Genomic DNA, 13,986 nt, shown 5'->3' on the forward strand with positions numbered 1-13,986 from the left:
CATATAAAAACAATTATAAATGAAATATGCTGAATAATTTGAGGCAAGAAGCCCTGAGACATCTTGATTTTTAAGATAAGATATTACTTTATTGATCCGCACTGGGGGAATTCAGGCGTTACAGAAGCAGCAACACAGAAATCAAAAGTCAAAACAGAATAGAATTGTAACATAAATACAAAAAATAGCAATAATAGATGTACAGAGAATATATATTTTAAAAAAATCAACAGGACAATGAAGAAATAATGTGCAGTGAATGGCAGGCACTGTTGTTAATTATACACTGACAGAAATGACTCATTCAAGCTGAACCAGAGAAGTTGTGGACTCTTGAGGAAAAAAAAAAGATGATCGGAATTGTTGCAGGTTATGAATCTGACGAACTTCACAACCCGAGTGTGTACGCTCTCACTGCACCGATTGAAGAGTTTCAGAGTTTACATACAAAAGCGAGCAGCATGAGAAATGCTGCACGTTTGTAAAGGGTCAAGATGTCCTACCAGGCAGGCTCTCTGAGTGCCTGCACATACAGTATCTGCAGGGAGTCCTTCTCCTTCACTGTGAATGTGTGTCTTTTTCTGAGGGCTGCTAGGAGAGGCTTAGCCAAGGCCGCCCTCCTCCTGAGTCTTGAACTGAGCCTGAGCGTGAGAGTGAGCTTTGTGCACGCCGTCGGGGATAAGCCCCCGGAACCCTGGAATGTAAGGAGTAGCCGTGGAGGGTTATGACGAGGACCAGACCACCCAGCTGTCAACATCATACACAACTGCCTTTTATTTATTAACACATCACAGCCCTCAGCCTCCTCCTCCATCACCTCCCCCCCCCTCCCCTCTTCTGCTCCCCTAGCAGCACTACGCCATGGCCCCATTCCACAGCTCGGCCCGCTATCTGTAGGATGATTAATACGGCTGCATGAAGTACACAGGGAGTGCAAATCACATATGAGCAGACGAGTTCACTGCAAAACATTTGTTCCCCTCTCACGGGAAGAAGAATGAGATCTAGTATCTTTTGCTGCTGCCTTGGTTGATATGTAGAAACAGAATTTGAAGCTGATAAGCGGGATATGCCAGCAGAGGTAAACACTCTGAGGTGGGTTTGTCTCGTTCTGGACCAGCCACAGGAGCTTATCGCTCGCCCTTTGCATTCAGAGTAAACAGTGTCATTGATGGGTGCTGTTGTAATTCATCACAGAGAGTAATCTGAATTATCTTTAGTTTTCTGTTTGTTATGGTTGCTCCCATCACCGCGACAACCAGCTGCTTTCATCGTTTAAGTGGGATGTGCCACGGGGGAGATGTTCTGTCACGCCATTGGCTGCTTCCGCCCCGTCATTCTCATCAACACACACTGTGCTCCTCTGTTCTCCAATTTCAAAAAAAAAAAAAAAGCTGCAGCTGAACTCTGGCCAAACTCTCGCCCCTGCCGGTGATCCTTCATGATTTACCTTCACATTTACTCCCAGGTGTTTCACGACCTGGCAGCAAATCTCTGTCCAGGTGTAGCGCCGCTCGCTCTGAAACATATCACTCCCTTCCATCAGGATGGCGAGGAAGCGTTGGCCTTAATTGCCTCCGCTTGTGTCAGTGTGTTGGAGGAGGAGCTGCGGCTGTGGCGAGCCTGTGAGTCAGAGCGGTGAAGGGCAGAGGGAGAGAACGAAGAGGAGAGTGTGTATGACTGGATGTATTGCAGGGCTCTGATTCGCTCCGGTATTTTAATGGTTGGCGTATGGAATGTGTGGCAGCTGGCCGCAGTCCCAGGATCAGGTCTAGTGTTACCAGCTCCGGGTTTGTTTAAGTGAAGCGGTGCCGCACACAGAACAACAGGAACGTCAGGACTCAGGTCCACGCAGAGGTCCTCTGTGGCAAACCTCAGAGCTCTAAACTCCTTCACTTTAGGTTTTAATATTGAATCGCGGTGCTCTCTGACCTCAGCGGTGTGGCTCAGGATTGAGCTCCTCGTATTGGCTGAGCTCCGCGTCCTCCAAACGTCTGTGAAAAATTCCACCCAGGCTCTGCCAAGCTGGTGTCAGCCGCAATAAGGCTCCCAGCCTGCAGGATATGCCCAGGTGGACCGTGTTGGCTCTGGCTCAGCTTTAATGAAAAAAACAAACAAAGCGTGATTATGTAGTGCAGCAGAGGACCAGCTTTTTCTTGTTATTTTATGTAGATTAAAAAGCTTGTTCCGAAAGTCAAACTTTCCAGCGCTGGTTGTCCCCTGTTGGCATGTTGGGCCACCTCTGCAAGCTGCTGACTGACTCTCATTGTTGCCTTTGCTTCAGATTTTATTAGTGTGCTTTCTCCAGATGTCTAAAACTCAGCACAATTTAATATTCACATAAAAAAAAAATCCAAAATCAAAACACACATTCAAGCAGTTACCTAATGCTGGCAGTAAAGTTTGTTAATACGCCGCTTTATCCTGCAGTGTACTTTAATGTTTAACAGCAGATTTTAACTTTGATATGAATACAGTAAAAAGCACAATTACAATACAATGGAACACAATTAAAGTCCCAGTCGCCCAATACTGAGAGATTTCCTGTTTTTTATTACCATCATTTGTCTAAATTGCACAAATAACATGACAACAACATTTCCATACAATGATATTGCCAATGTTTTGTCTCTTTGTAGCTCCCAGAGCTTTTAGTTAAGACTGCAGATGTTTTACTTTAATTTTTCTTTTTTTTTTTAAGAGTTTCAGTTTTTTTGATTCGGTCGATCTTCAGAATAACAGAGATTGGAGATTGATTTTTTTTCAAATATGGAACAAAATAAAATCTCTTCTAGCTACACTGCTGCGCTATGATCAATCTTTCACGCCCATCTCCCCTTAAAGAACCTTTAATGATTCTCTCTGACAGATCCGAAGCTGAGCTCCACTGCCTCGCCATCGCTGCACCCCATGCAGAGCGACGAGGGTCACGAGCGCTTCCTGACCGAGGACGAGGGCGACGTGCACAGCCTGCCAGCGGAGCGGAGCAGTGACCGCCCGACTCCTGAGGCGCCCATCATCATCAGCCCACCCCAAACTCACAAACCTGATATTTACGACCTTGAGTGGAAGGCGGGGCGGGATGGAGGGAGTCCAATTAACGCTTACTTTGTCAAATACCGCAAGGTGAGGGCAAAATACAAACAGCCTATTTTCACTTTTCTTTTTTTTTTTTACTATTGTCTCAGAAACAGATTTAAAAAACAACAACTTTTGCCTGAAGTGTTTTTCCTCAAACTTACTGAAAAGTGGAGGATATCATTTGCTAATTAAATACAGAAAGTAAATCCAGGACCTGAACTTATGGAAAGCTTGGTCATTTTCCTGTGTTTGCTTCAGTAACGGGCTCTCTCTGACTATAAAACTGCAACGATACGAGCTCAGACTTTGTTGGCAGCTGGACTGTGTTTAGCTGGAGTCGGAAATTGTGACAGAAATCTCCCAGGGATTGTTTCTGAGGCTGCTCTCTGTTGTTATTTATGCTCAGAGAGAGACCCACAGATGATTCTGTTTTTCTGACTGTCATATTTAGTCATGTGTTTGTATTTGTCTGTGTGTGTGGCCGTCTGTGTGTGTGTGTGTGTGTCAGGTCGATGAAATGGGAACTGTGGTGGGGAACTGGCACACAGTTCGTGTCCCTGGCAGTGAGAAGACGCTCCGGCTGTCAGAGCTGGAGTCCTCGAGTCTCTACGAGGTGCTGATGGTGGCTCGGAGCACAGCGGGCGAAGGACAGCCGGCCATGCTCACCTTCCGCACCGGCAAGGGTTAGTCCAGCTGTCTTTCTCTTCGCATCAAAACACTGTGAGAAAACAACAATAAGCAGAGGTGTCCCTGTAATAACAGGCTGTTTGCTGTTTCCTGCTGGATCCGTGAGAGTCGGACATAACAAAACCAAAGTGTATTTTCCAACAAAGCTGCAATAACTGGAGGAAACTTTTTAGCTGACGAAAACATCAACAATAAACGTCAGGTTTCACCATGTTAAAGCACATCTGGACCTACACTGTGCTGAAGTTCAGCAGACATTCAGGAAGAAACTGATCAGAATAGAAACAGGCGTCTCATGAGAACAGAAAAAATGCAAACCCCTTTGTTTCAGGATGGAACTACTACTCCAACTTCAGGGTGTGATATTTGTGTCAGTACACGTCCATCATGTTCGTGTCTTATGGAAGAGCACGCACAAATGTTTCTAAACGAAGCTTTCTGATTGAGCAGGTTCGATTAAAGTGTAGAAACACATGAGGAAGACCTGGATGATTGAACACCCGTCTCACGCCTGATCTGAGGGCTTTATCGCTTTTTAAAGACGATGCAGGCGGACGGCCCGGGTTCAGATCGGATCTGTGACTCTGTTTACTGCACGTCATTCCCCGCTCTCTCTCTCTCTCTCTCTCGACCCGTTTCTGACTCTACTCACTGTCATATCTCTGAAAATGGAGGCATTGAAAGCCCAAAAGTAGAACTTAAAAAAAAGACGACTTCCAGCACGTTGAGTCACTCTCTTAAGAATAATCCTGTAAGAATCAGTGTCATAATCATGGTGACAGACTCTGTTTGGCATGTTTATTTTTTTGTATGCGTGTGTTTGTGGAAAAAAATAAGAATAAGAAGAATAGCAAATGTCCCCCCCCCCAAAAAAAAAAAAAAAAAAAAAAAGAAATGCATAAATGCCGTACCACAGCAGGCTGGGAAATGTTTGCTGGTCAGAAATATGTACCACACTGTCCAACCCCTTGGATCTGATTATATCCCAGGAGAGGTTCTCTGACAAACTACCAACCAGTCCAAAGCCGGGCTCTTTAGTCCAGATGTGACAACTCTCTATTTCTCACTTTACTGTTCAAGAATCTCATTGAAAAAACAAATCTTTTGATTATGCTTCTTTTAAAGCTCTACTGCAGAACTTGGCTAAACACGTCATTCTTGGTAGACGCGTTTCAAAGTGTTAAATTGGACACATATTCACATCACACAATCATCCAGGCAACAACAAAGCTCAGTGTAACTGCAGCGTTGTCAAGTGGAAATCTGAAACCCACCCCGATAAAGCCTGAACAGCTCAGGAAGCCGGGAGGAAATTTTAGATTTCAGAGCCAACATCCGGAGCTGTTCCATGTGCGTTTGCTGGAACTGATAGCCCTGGAGACCTTTTGGACCTCGATGTTTTCTTATTCCAACTTTTTTCCTTTTCCTTCCTTCAGAGAAGATCCCCCCCTCCAGCAAGAACCCGTCCAAACCTCCCGTCATCTCCACGGCACCCAAAGCCCCCGAGGACAAAACCCCCAACACACACTTTGGTGTGGTCATCCACGACAGAGGTAAGGACAGACACAAGCGTCTTCTGTCTGCTGAGTGTTTGGGTGCCGCAGCTGCTGGACTGTGTGCAGGCAACGATTGTGGGATGTTTCAGAGGAGATAATGTTGCTTTCTGTCGTGAAGATATTTATGGTGGAGTTCATGACCGGACTGTGCTGAATAGTTCTCAGAGCTTCACGTTTTGATGTGGTCTGCTTTCCCTCTCTCTGCCTTGGAGTGCAAGCAGTGAGACGATAGTTGACACCCTGTAATGACTCTGTGGATGAGAGATGCCGTAAGCAGAACACTGTGCGTCTGCACACTGCTTCAGAGTCAGATGTTTGTGTGTGTGTGTGTGTGTGTGTCTGTGCGTGTGTGTGCATGTTTTACTTCCATTACGAGCAGGCCAACTTTACAGAAACCACATTGGTCTTTTCACTAACCCTCTCTCTCTCTCTTACTCTCTCCTGCCCTCTCTAACTCTGTGGCTAAGAGCCCAGGCAGTAAGTACACATTACTCACTGCATGCCGCTTCACTCTGATGTGTTTTCTTCTTCTTCTTCTTCTTTTTTTTCTCCCTGTCTGTTGACTTCTACCGCCCGTACATGATTAAGGATGCAGTGATGAACTTTGCCAGCTCTGTGTGTTTTAATAGGATTCACAGTCATGTTTGCGTGACGTCAGTTTACTTTTTTCTGCTCCAGTACCCGAAGCTCCCGATCGGCCAACCATCTCGATGGCGACTGAAAGTTCGGTGTACGTCACCTGGATTCCGAGAGCCAATGGCGGCTCTCCGATCACAGCTTTCCGTGTGGAGTACAAACGCGGGCGCAGCGCCGAGTGGGTCGTGGCTGCAGATAACATCTCACCTCTCAAACTGTCCGTGGAAGTCCGCAACCTAGAGCCTGGTGAGACTTTAGAAAGCCTTCATAGGTTTTCTTTACAGTTCAGTGAAGCGTCACATCAGGCGATTGGGAATCTTTTGGTGTAAGATTTGATTCAGAATCTATTCTCAATGCAAAACAATCCTTGGATTCATTGTCTATTTTTGAATTAGTCCATACTTCATACGTCATCTGTGAGACTGACTCCATTTGGCCTTCTACTGAGTTAAAGAGCGGCTTGCACTTAGCAGGGAGTAACTGATTATCCAAAAAAAAGACAGAACATATTTTAGTTAGTTATATTTATGTAATATTTAAAATCTGAAAAGATCAGATTTTTACACAAAAACTATTTTTCTCATCTCTAGTATTCAGTGTCTGCTCAGAACAGCTGCAGGTATAACATTGTGTTTCTTTCTCAGGCTCCAACTACAGGTTTCGCGTCGCGGCCATGAACACGTACGGCGAGAGTCCTCACAGCATCACCTCCAAGCTGTACCAGGTTCCTCAGGCCAGCCCGCGAATCACAGACCGCCCCGTGGTCGGACCTCACATCTCATCCACAGACGCCATCAGTGACACTCAGATCATGCTGCGCTGGACTGTGAGTACTGTGAGGACCAATTTTTATTTTACACCATCCCTCTCAGTTGTATTTACATCCCGTTTGACTCAATAACTTTATCATTCTGTTCTTGGATGAAAGCAGCATCTTTGAGAACGGACAGAAGAAATGGGCACACCTTAGTCGGCTTTGTTCAGCTCTGACTGACGGTGTTTGTAGCACTTGTTTGCACACAGATTTCTTTTATAACGAGGGATTATTAAAGACGCTCTGGCTGCACGGACATCTAGTACACTTACCTGAGGAACACAAAAGATGGATGACTCTTCATGTTGGTTGTTTTGTTCTGGGCTTTTCTTAACGTCCGGACTCTGGCTTGAACTGGTTTTAAAAATCAAAGCCTCCAGGTCTGGTGTTTTGGTTTTTAAGCCAGACTCAAATCCAAGTCTTAAACGTCAAGTTAACAACCAGCAGGAGAAGAAGAGCTCGCATAAAATGGAAACAACTATAAAAAAATAAAAAGTTCATGCCATTAAGAACAGTCCTCGACTTTATGAGCTGTTACTTCTGCCACCGTGGTACGACCGTCCAGTCTCACAGTAACTTGAGTGCAGCTGGCTCACCTGTGTTTGAGCTGCGTGTGGCTCTCTCCGATTCAATCAGACCTTTAATGGAGCTGCTGTGCTGATTAGAGCTCTACTTGCACAGAGATTAAGAGGCTCTGTCCGTCTGCAGTTTGAGTCTGCGCTCTTCAAAGCTCTTCGTCCTCCTCACTGCAGTTTGGGCTGCAGATGGATGCAGATAGTTCCCCACATTTACTTAACCTCAGACACTCTCATTATTTCCTCTACTTCAGACAGACAGTGCAATCACAGTCCTGCTCTCAGTCCATCTGCTGATAACAAGTCCGGCCATTAGCTGCTGGAAAATTTCCTCTCTTTGTATAATAATTGCTTTCCAGATTGCGGTGGTCTAATGTAATCTTTTTTCCATCCCCATGCAGTATAGTCCCTCGAGTAACAACAACACTCCGATCCAAGGCTTCTACATTTACTACCGGCCCACAGACAGCGACAACGACAGCGACTACAAAAGAGACAAAGTGGAAGGTGGGTGGTTTGTTTGTTTCCTCTGCAGATTGAGTGTGGAGCTGGTGTAGATTGTTTGTTGACAGGTCGCTCACTCTGCAGATAAACTGGGAGTTTGCAGGGTAATGGATACCGAGCGTCCAGAGTGTGCTTTTGTGAAGAGGGGGCATGTGTTGTGTTTGATTTATAGAGAGTGCTGTCCCTGGGCAGCAGGGCTTTCTGAAATCTGTTTTTAATAAATGGTTGCCAGAGCTGAAATATGAGCCGGAGCAGAGGAGAGGGGCTCAGGTTGCTGGGAGGAATGCTAACAGTGGAGCCTGGTACAGGAAGGGGAGGAGGGTCTTTCCTCCGCCCAGCTCTTTAACATGTGGACGTCTAGTTTTCCACAAACTCCTCGCCGTCAGGGACAAATGTCAGCAGAGCAGGTTACAAGGAAGCACTGATTTAGTAGAGAAGTTTAAACGTATTCAATACATGTAACTTTTTCATTCTATCAATCAAGCAGGCAAAAATCACAACACATGTTGTCTCAAGATATTTCACAAACGGAGATGGTCATCTTTGGTAAATTATCAATCTACTAATAACAATAATAATACAGTTTTGTATAACACTTTTCTAATAATAATACAGTAATAAATGACAAAAGACACCCAGTGTTATGGCACTAGTCTGTGAAGTTTAGTCATGCATACATTTTTGGTTGAAAAGTTTCTTCAGAAACCTGATGAAAAAACATTTGACCTTAAAACCACCAAATCTGTCCGAACTCTATTTAAAGAGATATTTCTATGTTATGAAATGTTTACATATTTACTGCAGGTAAATATTAAATATTCTTCAAGACAGTTCATTCATTTTATCCATCAAATAACATCAGATCTTCTAGAAAAGGCAGCTTCAGGTCGTCTTGACGATTCGCATCTGATGAAGCACAAACTCATGTTTATTGTGTTTTTAACGTCTGTTTCTTTATTGATTCTCATTTTCAGCACTGAGTAGAATAAGCCTTTTTATTATCATTACTTAAAATAAGTACTACCTCTGTGCTGGTTGCACGCGTGCACGGATTTATTGTACTTTAGATCGAACAAAGCACAACAACAACAACAACAACAACAACAACAACAACTTCTTTCTGCCTCGTTTGTTGGAAATGTAGCATTTCCGTGTCTGAGATTGTTTCATCTGTGATTTCAGAGCATGTATTAGTGTGATTGTGTGCAGCTGCAGTGGTGTGTGTGCGTGTGTGTGCGTGTGTGTGTGTGTGTGTGTGTTAGTGAGAATATTGGAGGCGAGCCAGGACAAACATGAAGCTGCCATATATGGAGCTGGTCTAGAGTAAAGTAACTGTCTGGGCCCTCCTGGGACTGACAGTGTAAGAGAGAAGTGTGTGTGTGTGTGTGTGTGTATGTGTGTGTTGCAGGGGGGGGGGGTGTATAAGAAAGAGCATAAAAAAACACGACCTCCATGAAAGTGTGAGACATAAAGAGCTGATGGAAAGGATGCACGTTCTGATCATGAGTTCACAGTGTGAGTCAACAGTCCAGGAAGTGATTTCTCACCTTTTTCTCCCCCCTCCTCTCCCTCCACCCTCCCCAGGTGTAAAACACTGGCACATGATTGGTCACCTCCAGCCTGAGACCTCTTATGATATCAAGATGCAGTGCTTTAATGACGGGGGAGAGAGTGACTACAGCAACGTCATGATCTGTGAGACCAGAGGTAAAAAAAAAACACAAACTGCACTGAACAAGAAATGACTCATACTTCCACCTTCTCTGAAGTCGGGGCATGTTCCTGCAAATGCTGTAACTTTAATAACGGGTATGATGGCCATAATTACACAACATAAATGCACTGAGTTTTATGAGACCAACAACAATGGTCTGCATTTTATAGTTTGGTGCTGTGTTATTTTGTTGTCTTGTTGCCGGAGGGTTAAAAAAAAAGAAAAAAAAAGCTCATGTCCCCTCCACTTCTCTCTCTGCTGCAGCACGTCAGTCCCCGGGGTCGCCCAGCCAGCACCCCATCACCCCCCCGGGCCCCCACCCACAGGAGCCACCCAGCCCACCGGGAGGTCTGCTGTACCTGATTGTTGGCTGTGTTTTGGGAGTGATGGTGCTCATCCTGCTGGCGTTTATCGCCATGTGTCTGTGGAGGAATCGGCAACAGAACAACATGCACAGTGAGTAAAGAGAGACGAACCCAAGCTTGGTTACACATGACGTGTTGAAAGCCGTATAACAAAGACTAATGTAATGTAAAAAAGTCAAACACACTTTTCAGTTGTTTCATTCTTAAAATGAGTTGGCCTTAAAGACTGCAGCAAACTCTGCAAACTAATAAAAGCACTAACTATGTGCCCTGCTTTTATTGATCCCACGGAGCTTGCAAAAAGTGTTTGCCATTGTTGGATGGACTCTTTAATAGTCCTGTTGGATCTGTAACCATTCAGGGCTTTACAGCTTCACCATTTAGGCACAAAGTTCGTGTTGTGTCACAGGTGCTCACTTTATATGTGAAAGTTATCTGAGTTTCATAACGCCCAGGAGAGTCATAGATGATGATATTTGATATTTATGATATTTTATACTAGTGGAAGAATAATATGTAGTTCATTAACCTGGTTTGGTATAATAAGTATTTAGTATTACTATTAGTTAGACTCAGACTGGTTAGCTAACCCTCCCGCCGCTCTCCCTCCTGTAGAGTATGATCCTCCGGGCTACCTGTACCAGCCAGCGGAGATGAACGGCCATGTTCTGGAGTACACCACGCTGCCCGGCTCCAGCCGCATCAATGGAGGCGTCCACGGGGGCTACGGGCACAGCGCTCCCATGTTACCCCAAGGCTGCCATCACCTCCACCACAAACTGCCCAATGGTTTGGCTCTGCTCAACGGCTCAGGCAGCCTGTTTTCAGCCGGCCACCCGCACGGCCACGATGGCACCCTGCCTCACGGCACCCGGGACTGCGAGCACTCGCACCCACACCATCACCATAATGTGAGTGCTGCCGAGCAGGAAGTGCTCTCAACGTAGAGACGCCTCCTTTACCACCATTTGCAAATATGAACGATCAGATGTGATGTTTGATCAACAGGTTGACTCTCCATCTGATGTTGCTTGTTTTCAGGGTGGAGGCATGTACACGGCTCTCCCACAAACCGAGTCTTCTGATTGTATGAGCTGTCAGAACCTCTGCAACAATAACAGGTAAAAACTCCCTTTACAAAGCAAATGTGCAGCTTGTATTTAAATGTTTATTAAGAGGTTTGAGTTTAAATAATTTAGTTTGGAACATTTTTTAGTGAAACTTTTTCCTGTGAAAAAACCTGCATTATTAGGGCGCTGAAAAATCTCAGGAAGTTAAACCAGAAGAGCCTCGCATTTCATAATATTAAGCTGAGCACACACACTCGTTCCCCCCCCCCGCTTGTCCTGTTTATGTACTTAAGGGTCCCCAGCATCACAGTTTACCCAGTGTGCACCCAGCCAGCAGACCTAATGAGCCCTGTGTTTATTTACCTCCGGCTGCTGGGAAAAGAGGGGGTGTGGTCACAATCCAATCAGGAACTGATAGAGTGAAGCTGAGTTCAGGAGAAACGTAGTGAAGCACGCAGCGTGCAACTGTCGGAGTTTGAAACTTCACCGAAGAGTAAAACCACAACGTGTCACAGTTGTTTAAAGGCAGTTAGACCGGAGCTTTCATCTCCAGTTCAACTGTTGAAAACGATTTTCACAGCTGTGTGAGCGAGCTCCAGTTGTGTTCGAGCTGTCATTGTTATACACACTTTTAGGAGTATTAACACAAGGGTTTCTGTGTCTGGAAGAAAAGCCACAAATATCTGCAGTGAGGAAGAAACCGAGCGGTATGTGAAGCACCACTGAGTCAGCCTGTGTCAGCGGCTGAGCGTCAGTAAGGGCATCCTTATAAACAAGTTTGTCCCTCTTTTCTTTCCATCTCCATGTGTCTCTGAGCAGATGCTACAACAAGGCCAATGGCACCTTCTCCAGCGGCACTCTGCCTTTAATGCATCGCGTGGCGCCGTGCCAGCAGGACGGACTGGAGATGGTTCCTCTGGGACAGGTTTCATCGCAGTGCCACGGCCCTGACAGTCAGATGTACTGCAACGAGCAGGGGGCCGACGCAGGGTACCAACCAGACGAGCACAGGGAGTCCTCGCCCTCGCAGCATTCCTGCTGTCTGGTCGGGAACAATGAAAACTGTCCAGCAGACAACACTGGTGAGACACATTTCTGTGCCAAATACTCACAACGTGTTTCCCTTTCCTGGTGTTCTGTCACTGCACTGTTAAAACAGCAGCAGTGAGCAATAGTAAGAATTCTTTTGAGATGGATAGATCCACTATGAGTAATACTTCTCATCAGTTTCATGGCTCATTATATGTTTTGACAGCGACAGGAAGGTCACTTTCTGGCTCTTCTCCAGCTTATAAGAAGAAGTCCAGTTGAATATCTGTTTGGTAAAATATGACGACAGTCCAAAAAGTGCAGTGTTTTGATTAGACTAGACAAGTGTAGTGCAACTGCCCTGAAATCGTGTCCTTCTTAGCGAGCAAGCTAAGAAAGGGTTTGGATCCGAACCAAACAGAAACGTCAACACGTTACATTTAAAACATTTCTGACGGTATTGGGTTAAAGAAAGGTGAAAATACAGTAACATGTGAAATTGATGTTTAATTTGAAAGTTAACAACTATGGACAGAGCCAGGTGAACTGTTTCCCTGCCTTGTCTGCTAAGCTAAGCTAAACGTCGGCAGGCTAAAGCTCCATGCTCAGGGTACAGAGTGGTATCAATCTTTGTTTCTGACAATCGGAAAAGAAAGCCAATAAGTTTATTGAATTACATTTAGATTTGAAATGGGAACAGTCTCTTTTCACTATGTCAAAACGACTGTGATTTCAAATTCAGTCAGTTCTTCTTCTTCATGTTTGTGCATCATTACCGATCATCTTGTTGTATGCAGACAAACTCTGCAGCGCCACCACAAATTACATTGTGGGCATGTGCAGAAAATGTCCCTGTCTTTTTTGATATGAAGTCTAAACCAAACTCTCTCTCTCTCTCTCTCTCTCTCTCTGCGTGTGTGCAGCCAAGGAGGAGCTGGAGTGCGTGGACACGGTGGGGCCTGTGGTGTGCTGGGAGAGTCTCGGCCTGCCAGACTTGGACTGTGACGAAAAGCCTGGGTGGATCTCCAGCAGCAGCCTGGCAGGAGAGTTGATCCAGCCCGGCCCACAGGAGGTCTGAACGCAGCCCACACATGCTCGCTCTCTCCTGCACCGAGGAGAGGTGCAAAGAGACAAGGACAAGAATGGAGATATCTCAAGCGATGGGAAAGTCAGAGACACTGCATGTTACGGTGACGAGGACACACAATGTTGACGTACTGAGCCGAGATGAGCAACGGTGGAAAAGAAAAGAGAGCGAAGCCAGATGGAGAGACGCAAAAGGAAAAAGTGCTCAAAGACAGACACTACATCCCACTGGGGGAAAGACTCTTAAAAGATGAAAAACTCTCTAGATGACTTATTTATTTTTTTGTAGTAGTAAAATATTATTTCATATGAATGTATCTGTTTTAAAGGAAAAAAGTTTGTCTTTTATATTATTTATGCCTTTTGGATGAGAAATACTTTTTATTTTTGCTTGTTTTGTCCCTTTGTGTTCCACCCAAGTGTGGAGATTAGCATTTGTCTGTGTAAAGTTTTGTAATAATATAAAGAGAAGATATGGAAGAGTAAACAACGAGCTATTTTCAATGTCTTTACTCGGCTCCTTCGTGTGCAGCGCCCAGTGAATGATTGCCACAGTGAATTTCCCGGCCTGGGTCCAAACCCATCGATATTTCTGGCAGGCCTTTGATGCCGTCTGTGACGAGCTGTTCCACTGCAGTGACCCCTGAACGGGGTGAACACTCCCTTCACTGTTCAGATGAAGGCCGCTGAGCTTTGCTTCAGTGAATACTTGATAGCTCATCACTTTAGGTAAAACGCACTGATGCTTTGGGAGCGCTGTTGACCTACTGGCCCTAATCTGTTCGAGAAGAGGAGGAGTTACATTAAAAGAGAATGTGTTTAAGAGGAGCACGCTGAAACTACACTGCTGCTATTAAGTCATTGATTAT

At 45.1% G+C, this 13,986-nt stretch overlaps 1 protein-coding gene across 3 annotated transcripts in view; it reads left to right on the forward strand.

The window, feature by feature from the left end:
* The window catches only part of cdon (cell adhesion associated, oncogene regulated), a 28,673-nt gene extending 15,054 nt beyond the window's left edge, over window positions 1–13,619 (forward strand). For 2 of the 3 annotated variants that reach the window (XM_079354921.1, XM_079354919.1), the window contains 12 exons: window positions 2,870–3,126; window positions 3,590–3,764; window positions 5,205–5,321; window positions 6,003–6,206; window positions 6,605–6,795; window positions 7,751–7,856; window positions 9,438–9,560; window positions 9,832–10,023; window positions 10,548–10,843; window positions 10,974–11,053; window positions 11,822–12,084; window positions 12,955–13,619. In XM_079354921.1, the coding sequence (XP_079211047.1) occupies window positions 2,870–3,126; window positions 3,590–3,764; window positions 5,205–5,321; window positions 6,003–6,206; window positions 6,605–6,795; window positions 7,751–7,856; window positions 9,438–9,560; window positions 9,832–10,023; window positions 10,548–10,843; window positions 10,974–11,053; window positions 11,822–12,084; window positions 12,955–13,109 (2,159 nt within the window). In that variant the 3' untranslated portion in view covers window positions 13,110–13,619. The remainder of the gene's footprint in view (window positions 1–2,869; window positions 3,127–3,589; window positions 3,765–5,204; window positions 5,322–6,002; window positions 6,207–6,604; window positions 6,796–7,750; window positions 7,857–9,437; window positions 9,561–9,831; window positions 10,024–10,547; window positions 10,844–10,973; window positions 11,054–11,821; window positions 12,085–12,954) is intronic. The other variant, XM_079354920.1, reaches the window with a different exon arrangement.
* Window positions 13,620–13,986: the final 367 nt, after the last annotated feature.

This window comes from Symphodus melops (assembly GCF_947650265.1).
Source record: "Symphodus melops genome assembly, chromosome: 10".
Classification (NCBI taxonomy): domain Eukaryota; kingdom Metazoa; phylum Chordata; class Actinopteri; order Labriformes; family Labridae; genus Symphodus; species Symphodus melops.